This window comes from Onychostoma macrolepis, chromosome 09, assembly GCF_012432095.1.
Source record: "Onychostoma macrolepis isolate SWU-2019 chromosome 09, ASM1243209v1, whole genome shotgun sequence".
NCBI classification, from domain to species: domain Eukaryota; kingdom Metazoa; phylum Chordata; class Actinopteri; order Cypriniformes; family Cyprinidae; genus Onychostoma; species Onychostoma macrolepis.
The window spans coordinates 3,921,100-3,934,679 of record NC_081163.1 but is presented as its reverse complement, the minus strand read 5'-3'; the positions used below and the strand labels follow the sequence as shown (position 1 = coordinate 3,934,679).

At 36.9% G+C, this 13,580-nt stretch overlaps 1 protein-coding gene across 2 annotated transcripts in view; it reads left to right on the top strand.

Moving 5' to 3' along the window:
* The first annotated feature begins 729 nt into the window (after nt 1-729).
* Nucleotides 730-13,580, top strand: part of fign (fidgetin) — a 69,714-nt gene continuing 56,863 nt past the window's right edge. The window contains exon 1 of one of the 2 annotated variants that reach the window (XM_058787414.1): nt 730-1,028. Coding sequence is in view for 1 of the 2 variants with exons in the window: in XM_058787413.1 (XP_058643396.1) it covers nt 1,846-1,870 (25 nt within the window). In the remaining variant the exon portion in view is untranslated. Of the gene's footprint in view, nt 1,029-1,564; nt 1,871-13,580 lie in introns of those variants that run through there. The other variant, XM_058787413.1, reaches the window with a different exon arrangement.

Here is a 13,580-nt window from a genome sequence, read left to right as displayed (position 1 = left end):
AAACACGCTTGCTTTTACTTCACTAATGGACAGTTCATACTGAAATCATCCAGTTAAGTGCATTTTTAGAAAAAGTGACTCGTGATTGTTCGTGCAAGAGTCAATGCCACAGTGCTAGGGGTGTTGTGGGCGTAACTATGAAAAATCCATAACTTGAAGGATGAGTAATAGTAACAGCACTAATACATTTCTACATTTTATTATATATCTAGGCAATAGTGCAATATATTTACAACTTGCATGTCGAGAGTGACATTTTTACTTTTATAAACTATCTATCTATCTATCTATCTATCTATCTATCTACACACATCAAAGCTAGGCCTACATATAATGTCTCTATACACTTAAAGGAATAGCCACTGGCGTCACAGAAATAGCGATACATTATTTATTTTACAAATAGCGATGCAAATATTTTAATTTATTTCTATAATTATTAGCCAACCTTGCCTGTGTTTTCTTTTATTTATATGAATGTAGTTCTGAATGCACTTTGACTTTGTTCTGTCTGTTGTACTTTATTGAAATTTAGTTATTCGCTATTCGGCAACAATTTTTTTTTCGCTCTTACAATATGGTATTTTATAGTACATATCAATAATTTTACATTATTATACTATGTATTATTATTATTATGTATTATACTCACTCATTTTTTTTTTATTTTTTTTTTACCTCGTGTGTTAATTAGACATCGTTTATAAGACAAAAACACCCCATAAACGAATGATTCCTGTCAGTGTAGTGTGACAACGCAGCGAGGGTGTTTAGGCAAATCCGAGCGACCGAGCTGCGCTGCTTTGAATTTGGCTCTCCCGCAGCGCGCATGCGCAATCTGCGGCACGCTGTGCTTCTCTAGAGCAGCTGTTTGGGGTTTGAAATTCCAACATGGCAGAGGCAGTGGTCAGTCTTCCCCACACTAACTTGGAATGGTTTCAAGTCGCTTAACCCGCACAAGCATTCATCAGCGAGCCCGTCGGATCGATGCCGCTCTAACCCGAGAGGTTATCCTGTCATACTAACAGGTAAGAGTTAACCCGGCTATTTCCACCGAGATTAGGAATTTAACTGGACTACAGGAGAGGAGCGCCTGCCTGCCTTTATCGCAACGCATGTACAGTCCATGCATCACCGGGCTGAAATGAAGCGCTCGCGCTGTCCGTATCTAAATGCACAGACTGTGTTTTAATGCGAGATGTGATCGCGCGTGCAGCGGGATGTTAAAGCTCGGGCGGATGAAGTTGGTCAGTAATAGTTGAATATGATTAATTATGTCAGTATTAGATTTTGCATTGGAAAGTGAGAGTGGGTGGGGTTGAAATTCTTACAAAGTAACTTTCTGCTGCACAGCAACCGCATTATACACCATTATCGTCTGAAAAAGTTTTTTTTTTTTTTGCAGCTTTTCTTTTTCGCGTGTCATGCATTTTTAAATACTTGACTTTTAAGCAGAGGAAATGTGTTTTTAAAGTAAACAGACATGCGATGCATGTGTCCATGAGGAGAATTTCGTTTCTTTTAAACCCAGGGAGGTTTTGCCTCAGCCTGAGAGGAAAACTGACATGAGCTCGCTGTCGTGGTCATGTGTTTTTTCCCTTCCTATCGCTCCCTCTCTCTCCTCCTCTCCCTCTCTCTCTCGCTCTCTCTCTCTCCTCCTCTCACATGTTGTCCAAGAGCTTTTGTTGGTTTTGCCTTCTTAATTATATGCATGTAGGTTAAATGAATACCTGACGAAAAGGCCCCTGGTTTTCACAGTGTAATTCGATAGCTGAGAGGAAAAAGTGGCTGTAACCAACCGTTGGAATTCACGTTTTCTTTTCTCCTGTTTTCGCCTTTGAGAAGATGATCACTAGCTCCAGTGTACATGGTACGTTGATTTATTGTTTATATTTTGGCATACACTCTTACAAAGTGTGCTTGTACGTGCACGGTGTGCTTTGTTTAATCATGAGATGCGTAACGCTATTAGACTTTGAACAGAGGCGTAATATTCACGTAACCTGTTAGACTGTATGTTAATAAAATAGTATGCAATTTCACTCGCTTAAAGCACTCCTAATGTATATATCTTTATTTAACTGACGTGTTTTTGAATAAAAGTCGAGTAAATTATATATTGACACGGTAATTATAAGTGTCGCGTGCGATGTTTACCTCAGTCGCCGATGTCTGTCAGAACTAAGTTGACACAATGTCAACTTACTGTCAAAATGATGACTAGCGACTCGAAGTGAACTTATTTTTCAGTTAAATGCGAGGATTTTAAATATTTATTATAATGTATGTCTTTAAATCATTAATGTTTACTATAATTGAATATGTCCTCTTATGTTTTATCCGCGAGCCCTTTTTCTGACTAAAATTATTTGCAGATAGCGCCTTATTTTGTTTTTGTAGGCTATAGTTGTTTTGTCTCGAATTTGTATTTAAACGTGATTATTAGATAAAATCTTTTAGGTTTAAGTTTATTAGCAGTTTATGGAGTTGTTGTTGGTATTTGCATAATTGTATTTACATAAAACTTAAGTCTGGAGTGATTTACATTCACATTATTCAAAACCTGTTTTTGTAATACACCCAAAATCTTTCTCAAACAGCTTAAAAATTTACTTTATGTAGTAACTTATACAAACTTGTTTTTTTCTAAGTCAATTGTTATTTATTAGACTAAATCAATCTGAATACACAATGTTTAAAGTCATTTTAAAAGTCAGATTTCCTCTCTGTACATATTCACTTTTTAGTATCAAATGCTAAGCCGGCATTGAGAAGTTACCAGAAGGAATGACTGAATGTGGCCGCATACATTTTTCAGCCTTAATATTGGACTTCATCCATCAGTGGGGTTGTATATTACTACATTTTATGTAGTTCTTGAACACACATTTGCATGAATTTTTGATGTGTGCCCAGCATTTTTCTATACGTGTCCTTTCTTCTGCATACTTGTGGATTTGTCTTTCCTTTTTTAGCACTGAGTCTTAGTTCTGCGGATGTTGTCAGACTCGAAACTTGAGGTCAGGAATTGATCTGTTGAAGGTTGCGCCACTGTCATCACAAACTTGTAGTGCTTTTTTTTTTTTTTTTAAGGCAATTGCATGTTTATTTGTTTGAAATGAATTACATTTTCATATTCAAACATTTGGTTCTCACTCTCAACCAACCAACTAAACTAAACAAAAAGCACAATCTCTCATCCATTTTTAATTTCTAGCATTAGTAGTTATTTTCTGAAAACCCCTTGCATTTGCATTTTGTTATTTAAAAACACAATCAAAATTGCCTGGTGAAGACTGAAGTGTGTTTTCCAAGCCTCTTCAACTCTATCAATAGAAAAATGCACTACACGATGAGTGATTTCATTACTGTAGAGTGTTTTTTGTGATGTGTTTTAATCAAAGTGGACATTGAGCATGTGTTTTTTCTTTCCTGCGATGTGGTTTAATAAGCCATTAGATGTGTAATGTAGTACAGTTAGCAGAGGTATATTAACACAACAGGCATCGGTGACCTGATTTAGCTTTGCAGATACGAGTTTGAGGTGTAAATGTTATTAATAAGTATTACTTTAAGCTTTTAATATGATACTATTTTGACTAAGTGATGTGCTCAAAGTGATTCCTTGTGGGCGCAGCGAGCGGTTGACGTGTGAAAGCGCTGTTATCGTTAACTCGGTCCCGATTTAACCCCAGGCTGGGCTTTATGAGCATGTTAAACGACACGACAGCTTCACACACTCCTGATTGCACGGCACGTCAGTTTGCGTGAGCCCGCATGTGTGTATGTGTAGCTGCGCGTGTGAGTCCGCAGGGTTGACATGAAACCTCATGTTGAGTTTTGTGGTGTGCGTGATGACAGATGCTGACCCCTCCCCTTTTCAGCACCCTCTTTGCTTGATGTATCTGGTGTTGACATTCTAGCACAGGACTACAGGCGGATCGCTATATACACAGACCTATGGAAGACGCTCTGATTCGCACGGCTGATGCTGCAATTAGCAGATGCATGCTTGCAATTAGATCGAGGCTTACGTTTGGGCAATATTTTGACAAGATACAATCATATAGTTGTAGTGTTGGCTTTAATGTTCATTAGTTTGTATTCTTGTAACATTTGAATGAATAATTATTTGTATTTAGCTTCATGTACCATGCAGTTAATTGTTTTTAACACACAATTTTTATTTGGCAATTTTTGCAGGAATGTGTTGCATGCAGTATAAACATATATTTAGAATTAGACCGCTCTTCTGTTAGGGAAAAAATGAGCATACTGTGCAGTTCCGACATTTAGATGCATTTTCACTGCATAACAAAGCATGTTGAACCTTTTTTTCAATTGTTATGTGATTATTTTACATGCATTGTTAAATAGTCTCATTATTTGAGGTTTTGTACTTTAAAAATCAATTTGCACTAGTAAAGGCAAATACTTGCATTGTGCATTGCATCGTCTAAACATACATACGATAGATAGATAGATAGGCCTAGATTTATCAAATTAGACAGCTTTTCTATTAGAAAAATTAGTTTATTGTGCAGTGTTAAGTGGCATGCGGGGAAAATGCATCTAAAATCATGTTCAATGCAAAATTTACAATTTTAGTGTTTTTTTGCACTTTAAAATTCATTTGTACTAGGGAAGGCAAATATTTTGCAGCAGTGTATTCACTGCATAAAAAATATATATGCATCTAAAAAGAGGCCTATTTATGTTTTGTAATATACAATAGCTTTAATACACATTGATGGCTTGCATTCAGTTGGAACAAGATGTTTTTTTGTTGTTGTTGTTGACTTGCTTGTTGGTTTGATGTTTTAATATGGGCAGCAGCACAGCAGCAGCATTGTTCATCAAGGAAACAGTCGAATTCTCACATCTGACATGACCAGTCATATCTGTTGTAAATATAATATTTTTCAATATGCAGATTTCAATTTCCTTCTGTTCAGCTGGGTTATAAATTGCTCTTTTACATATTCATGTGTGGCCATTAACGTTTGGAGGGTGTGTGTGAAATGCACTGTAGTTTTTAAATAGACCATCAGTCATGTACACTGTGAAAAGGATTTGACAGATAACCTAAAACATTTGATCTGGATTTATCCAGGTCAGTTACTCTATATTATTTAATAAGCCAGAATCAAGCTGAACTGGTTAGTTTAGCAAAATGAATTTAAAAAAAACAGGTGAGTGAGTTACATCTATTCACTTTTCACATTGAGTTGTTCTATTGATCTGTATTTGACATGCTGAGCTTTTTGAAGCAAATGCATCAGACTGGGATCGTGAGCTATTACTCATCATAGCATGATATGGCGTAAATATAATATATATGTATGTGTGTGTGTGTGTGTGTGTGTGTGTGTGAACCTTACTAATTGAATTTTTTCCCCCCTCCTTCATGTGTTTGTATAAGACAAAAACTCGCCATGAAATGTTCCTAAAAGGACCCTAGTAATAACATAGGATGAAGAGTGGTATATGGCCAAAAGCTTAGGCCTATATCATGGTATGAGTAATTTTAGATCACTGTATATGTCACAATAGAGTAATTTTTGCTTGAAATGCTAAAAAGTAAAATATATATTAAAGAGCCATGTGGTTATGCATTTGGATAATCTATTGAGTGAAGTGAAACTTACAAACAAAACTTTTTATTTAGAAGTTCATGAACACAAAATATAAAAGCAATGATAATATTGTCAAAAGTTAAAAACAAAGGATTTAATACTGAAAATATTTCAGACACTAAATTCTAATTGGATGAGCTACGATTCCGATATTCACTGGGAGAAAAAAAAAATTGCTACATTTCACACATAATGACAAAGAAATGGCATTGAATTACACATGAAACTAAAATAGTTTTTTCTTGTTTTGGCTTGGAAAACTCACTTTTTACAGTGTAAACAAACCTGCGGCGCACATCTGTAGATGGTAAAGCGCTGTGTTGTATATCTTCGCATTGCAATTTTTCTTCATGTAAATAACGTAAAATAGTCCTTATGTACATTACGGTAGAGCAAAGTCTGTAGCATCACACTGCCCGGTATTGGAGATGTCGAAGCCCAGCGTTGGCAGAAGACGATGCCGTCGGTGCGTTAGACGTGTAAGTGGCCCGGGCCTCCTGGGATTGTTTGTATAAATGAGAATGACAGGTTTTATCTCAATCTAATGGTGACAATTAAAGGGAACCTTCAGACTAACTCGGCTCGCTGGCGGATGAGCACCTTGGGGGATCTCGGGGGCCGTTTCAAATTGATGAAACACTCATCCGTACAGACGGATACATTTGTCAGTCTGTGTAACAAATCTTATTCGGTACCCCCTGTCTCCGTTTCAGACAAAAGCCCGGCTCAAATGAAATCAGTAGCGGCTTGTCATCTTTAAGCAAATATGTTAAGCGTCGTCTCGTGCGCTTTTCATCCGAACGCAGAGGAGGACCCCAAGGGAGACGGACGCGTGCAAAACGCAACAAATTTCATTTCCACGCAGGGATCTATCTCTCGCCGGCTCTCTCTCGTGGCAGCTGGCTGTGTTATCTTCGTATGATTCGCTGTGCGCTGACAATTCTTTCACTGATCTAAGTTAGAGTGCATTTGGAAGTGGTTGCAGCTGTCTGTTGCTATACTGAGAGATGTGTTTGCTCTACTGCAAAGATGAAGGACCATGAATCCTTGACATCCCCCTCCCGCTCCTCTCCACCGGCTCATTTAGACACTTTCTGTCTGTCGGCCTCTCTCTACCTCCCTGGTGGTGACTGACAGCATACGGGATGTATGTTTTTAAAATGCACATGTGCTGTAGGCCTTATCTGATTTCTGTTGGCTCTGAAATTATCCTTCAGAGTCGTGCCAGAAGAATGCATCCACATTATTCTTTAAACGTACTGAATTGCATTTTCCTTTTGTTTGCTCGCGTTACTTTATTATTAAATGCTCATTGTACTTCATGGATTCGTAATGATTGCGTCGATCGTGGCTGGGATTCTCTCTATTGTGCACCGTAGCGCAAAGCAAAAAATTCAAGGCGGTAAATGTTGAGATACCACACAAAAAGACCGTCAGATGATGTAAAAGATGTGGCGGTTCATCGTAAACCTGAATGGAGGTGAAGTGCCCTCATCTCTCACGAGTTTATCGGCCTCTCCATGAGGCGAATCTACAAATGAGGACTTAAACGCGCCACACGTATTGATTTGCAGAATGCTTGATTTGATTCATTTAGCGCGCTGTGGGTTATTTTTAGTCGATAATCATGTAAGAAAAGACACTGAAAGGTGTTTGTCTCAATGTCTTGTCTTTCCTCTTTCGTCGGGGTCATGCTGGCTGGCTCCATGTAAATTTGCTGTTTTTAACATTTGTCAGGACGGTTTGATCTGTACTTAGCTGGCGATGTGATCTGATCAAGGGAGCGCCGCCGCGTAACCGTGATTGACAGTTAGCAGTGAGGATGCTAGCGGACTCCCGTTCATTATGATACGTCGGCAGCCGCCATCACACACACACTGACACACACACACACACACACACTCTCACTCTCTCTCGCTCAGCATAATGACAACCAAAACAAAACAAAATCACGTTCTGTTGACAGTTCTGTTTTAGAAGGTTTCACTCTGTAGGAATGGATGATAACACAAAACATAGTGTTTTGTTAGAACATGATCATTTCTTTTGTTCAGAGCAGAATTGGTTTGGGGGAGAAATGCATAATTTCAGAGTTCAGGTTAGACTGTTATCTCAATATTTTCTTAAATTTTTTGATGGAATTTGATATTTTAATATTTCTGCATTTGCCATGCAATGGATTATAAGAGATTTATTTTAGTCTTCATTTCAGTCATTTAAGTTGTAGTTTGATGTCAGAAGTTAAATGCAAGATCTAGTTAATCAAGCTTTTCCACAGTTTTTTACTGAATGAACACTAGGAAGGATGATAGTTAATTATTTTAATTTATGTGCACCAGTATAACTTTACATTTTAATGTAATAAATATGCCACAAGTCTTCTATTAACATTAAGCGTCATCACCAATCAATTGTTGAATCCAAGTCTTAATTGATTCATTGAAACAGTTTGAACTGAACTGAAATTAAGATAAGTAAAATGCATAAAAAATCCAGTTACTGTTTTACTGAATGAACAATAAGAAGGCATTCTATAATCCGAAACTATAGTTTACATATTTTTTGTCATTTCTTTTATCATGTATTTTTACAAAAAAATTTAATGCATGAAATACACTTCTGTAAACATTAAACAGCATTGCAAATGAATTGAGTCAGACTTTGAATCAGTTCACTGAAACGGACTGTTTAAACTGATTCACTGAAGTTAACATGTTTTATGTCGGAAGTAATATACAGTAAAGGTCTAGTTAAAATAACCAGTGTTTTCTTTACTGTTTTGAACTGAATGAACACCAAGGATTATAGTTAATTATTGAAACAGAGTTTGAATCAGTTCACCGATTTGAACAGTTTGAACTGAATCACTGAACTTGATTCACTGAATCAAACAAACCAGCTTTAATGCAGTTTAAATCAGAGACAAACAATTAAATATTAAATAAAATCAGTGCAGCTATTAACCCACTCAGGTATATTTCAGAGAAACCATGCAAACATGCTACTCTATATTTTGTTTAACCCACCACAGCGCTGAGGGAAAAGCAAAAGCTCTTTTTGTTTCCCATACAAGTTAATGCAGCGCCCGCATTTCAAACAAACGATGTGAATTATTAGAACGGAACATAAGCGATGCTCTCGTCCTTTCTTTTTTCTGCCATTTCAAACAATGAGTCGGAGCTTTTGTTTTTGTCGTCCCTGGTCACTAAAGCTGTCTGGATACATAAAGCGAAGTGGCAGCGCACTGCCTGCTGGGGATTGGTTGCGAACACTCAATCCCCTGGTGGGAAAAACCAGTTTTAGCAGCAGAACTGTTAATCTAGGCAGTGCACAGATTCTCCTGCGTTCCCACATTTGCTTGAGTAATTATCATACCCCCAGTGGCAAGGAGAGAGACATCGCCTTAAATCACTGATGTCTTCATTACTCTGTTTACATTTTAATTAGACATACTAAACTTTTTGATTTTTAATGGGCTTTGCAGAACAAGACACGCTCTCTTCTTTAGTCGAAGGAGACGTGCTGAGAGCGAACCTTGCACCTCACCATGAAAGACAATCTGCACTTTTCTGAATATTTAACGTGCGACAATAATTATTTCTGCTCTGACCTTTGATGTGAGACTATCTGGTTTTGAAGCGCAGCCTACTTTTGATGCATCGCAAGTATTGAGTTGCAGGTAGCTGCGACGTCTTGTTTTGGTATGAATTGGTGGTTTTGGCGCCAAGAGTTGTTTTGGTGATAAAAGCTTGGCCGTTTTAAAGAGAGACAAATTATTTACTCAGATGCTTGGTATTCAAAGTCCTTAGATGCATTTTTGTTGCTGCAATAGGTATAACTTGTGAATTTGAATAAATGTTAATCACAAAATCACGGAAAAACTGATGTCACCTGGGCTCAGAATAGCAGGGACACGAAAGAATTGTCCACACCTTCCTTCCAACCGAGAAATACATCCTTTATCATTGAACAACCTTGAGAAATGAGACGAGCAATTTCAGTCCCACTTCAAGACGTTCTGTTGTGTGTTCAGAGAGGCCTGCTGAAGTGTCTGGAAATGCATAAAGATAAGAAACATTAGAGAAATGAATGTGACTAAGAAAGAAACTGCCATTGAATCGAAGCAAAAAAGAAGAGTAGGACAAATGTTTTTTTTTTTTGTTTTTTTTTCTTTGTTTAGCCTGAGATGCTGCGTATGCAACAAGTTTGCTGTTGACTGCCTGCTCACACTCCAAGGCTTTAGCCGACACACAATGCATTAGGTTTTTAGTGTCTTTTATAAAAATAAATATATGTAATATCCTTGAATTTGCTTGCTCTAAAATTTTGGAGGGTTTTAACGGATGCAAAGCACAAAAGCGGTTCATCCCTATTATTACAGCCGTGATGGGAAAGCCTCCCTGGTTCATTCTCATAGGCATCACTTTCTTTTATTGTAGGGTGCTAAAATCCCTTTCTTTAATTCATTTATTTGATGTTTCGTGACATTTAAATTCATGTGAATTACCCTAAGCCGGGGAAAACATGGTGAGTGGAGATCACAGTCATTTGAAGCTCGACTTGGAGAGGGAATTATATCATCTAATGAGAACATAAAATTGTAATTAATGTCTTGAAATTAGCCTCTGAGAAAAAAAAAAGAACATGTCCATTGATATGCATGGCAGAAAACATTCAGCGACTTGAATGCGAGAGCCAATATTTTGGCTGTTTTTTTTTTTTCCCCTTCGCCTGTCTTCTGTGCCTGTGAAAGGAAGAATGAAAAAAATCCTTCAGGAATGATGAATTGAGTTATCACGTTCAGCAGCTAATTGTCTCAAATTGATATTTTGATGTACTACTAAAGATCACATAAAAGCAGTCAGATCTTAATTAGGCTGATGATCATGGGGAGACGTGAGCTATCGTGCCGACGCCGTGCTCTCCGCGCGCTAACTTCCCGGTGCTCTATTCGTCCTCGGCGGAGCGCGGCTGGCTGACAGGTTGGCGGCGTGCCAAGGATTGATAGGAGGAACCTTGAGTGTGGCGGAGAGGAGCCGTGTGAGGCCTGCCGGCAGGAGCGGGCGCGGATGGGAAAAGTGCTGTGGAGGTTTGAGGCATCAGGCCTTAGGAAGGATTCTGGTTTGTGCATTGCAGTCATACCGAAGCTTGCTGGCTTTAGGGGGTTAAGATTTAGGGTGGGCGGTTGTACCAAATCTTATATGATGCCATCAGTCATTTTCATGTCCTAGTTATAGTTTTTGCAGGAATGCAACACAAATTATATATATATATATATATATATATGTATATGTGTGTATGTATATGTGTGTGTGTATATGTCTGTTGTCGGATAATCCGGTGCTTTACAAATTAAAGTTACCTTATATTATTTGATTTTATTTTTATTATTTTATATGGGTGTTGTTTTTATATATGTGTGTGTGTGTGTACTTAAGGCAAGACACTACAGGTGAAACCATTCCTTTCATGCATTGGTCAATTTTGTGATTTTAGGTTATAGTGCTTCCATAACTTGACTTCTTTCAGATAAGTGGAAAGAAAAATACACATTTAAGTGTTTATTTTATTATGCTTTATCTATTTGCGTCTGTAGATTTTAATTGCAATACATATCTTTAAAAGATGTTTTTTTTGTTTTTTTTTTCTCCTGCACTGATCCAGAAATCTCCATTTCAGCAGCACTTACATACAACAAACTTTAGTATTATTTTCTAGTTTTATCTATTTTCTGAAGGATTCACCTGATATATATTTATCATTTTATGCCTGTTTTTCTTCCAGCTGTTGACACTATTGTCTGATTTATGGAGTGATTAAAAAGAGAAATCCAAAGCATTTTAACTCTGTCAACAAAATAAATAGAAATCTGTCAAACTTGGCTTTATTCAATGTTTATATTTCTGTTCTGGAAATTCATGCAAATTAGCATGTTTAAATATGCACATGAGGCATTATTTAATGAAATATTACAACCTATAATACAAAACAATTATCTTAATTTACTGTGATTAATCAGCTGGGGAAAGTATTGTGATATCTGTTAGTTAAACATTTTACCCTGTTCACCTGTAAGTAGATAAATAGCTAGACTTAACATGCATTTGCTGTAAATGTTTTGTTAAAAATTATTTCGGTTTGGATCCATCAAAAAAAAAAAAAAAAAAAAGTATACATAAAAACATAAGTGCAACTTCATAATTGTTCCTTAAGTTAAAAACAAAAGAAAAAATATAAAAATAACATTAATAAAATGTGTAGCTCTCTCTCTAAATTCTGATTTGGTTGGTTGTGTTGATGGAAAAATGTTGTTGCATGTGAATTGAATTATATATGAATTCTGCAAGTTGTCATTGAACCCCAAATGATATATCTAGTACTGCATAAAATGTATTACAAAATCTCTATAGGTTGACACATTTCTGCCATTGTGCGTGAAGAATATATATAAATAAAATTGCAATACTATATATTATAACAAGTAACAGAATCTTGGAATCTTTCATAAAAAGGGGGGTAACATTTCTTACTAGCATGCAAATTACTACCATATAAAAAGCACATATTAATGCCTTATTCTGCATGACCATATTTTAGATCACTTAATCCACCCCATATCTAAACTTAACAACTACCTTAGTAATAACAAGCTGCAAATTATGAGTTTGTTGAGGCAAAAGGCTTAGTTAATAGTGGAAATTAGTCCCCAAACTAAAGTGTGACCAAGTTGAGTGTTTATAGGTTAGGAACACTAGCAGCCATGCACAAAACAATTCCCTGCAAACTGACTTAATGAGCTGTTTATTTCTATGACGTAATCTTGGATCGCTTAAACAGACTGGACAGCTGCCTGGAGAGTTCCATCATGTCCGAGATCTCCATTAGGAGTGGGTTTAAGGTAGTAAAGCCACCAGAATGCGCAGCCGGTCATCTTCAGCCGGGCTGTACGAGCGCTGGCTGCTGAGGTGGCAGGCTGGCTGTGCTAATGATGGGTGCTAATGTAATTAGCTCATCCCAGCAGTCTGCAGAGCTGCGCTTTTCAGCTGTCGCGCTCACCAGCTCACCGCTGACCCCGACTCACCCCAGCCTTTCACGGCCTACCTCTCTCTCACAGGCATTACCCTGCATTTAGTGCCCTGAAGGGCTGACAGCCTCGCCATTTGTTGATTTTTTTTGCTCCAAAACCTGTGCATTTTCTTGTTAAAGTCAATGAGAGATATAAATTGACCTATTTACTTTCTTAATGGACATGCCTGCACGATTCATTGGCTCACATTTTTCCAAATAATATTCTCTGTTGGATTTTATCAATGTTATATATTGATGCTTATGAAATTTTTGGCAGACGTCCCAAATTTTGCTTATGTTTTCAATTCCTCTTTTCCAACTAACTGATACTCATAACAACCAGTTTTTACAATCCAGCAAATTTACAATGAATTAAATCTAATTCTACTAAACATTAAGTGAATGTCCTGTTTTCTTATGTTTTATCAGTTCTCAATTGATGCTTATGAAATTACTTTCTTTTTCAGCTGACGTCACACATCTTTGATACTTTCAACCCCTCTTTTCCATCTACCTGATACTAATTTTTTGCAATTAATATTTTAATATTTTGCTTTCACTTAAAAACATGTGAAATCGCAAAATAGCATGGATAGTCAGACCATTTATTTGCTGTGAATGTTTTGTTAAATTTGCCAAGCATTCTTTTGGTTTGGTTCCATCAACATTAACGAGAGATGCAAACCAAAAGATCTTTATACTTGACACTTACAAGTTAAGACCAAAAGATAAAAATAAAATAAAATAAATAAAAGTATGAACTGGGTAGTTCTTGCTTTTAAATTCTGAATTGGTGAATTGATGGCACAAATGTAATTGCACGTGAATTTATTTATTTATAAATTTTTCAAGTAGAATTGTTGATCCATAAGCAGC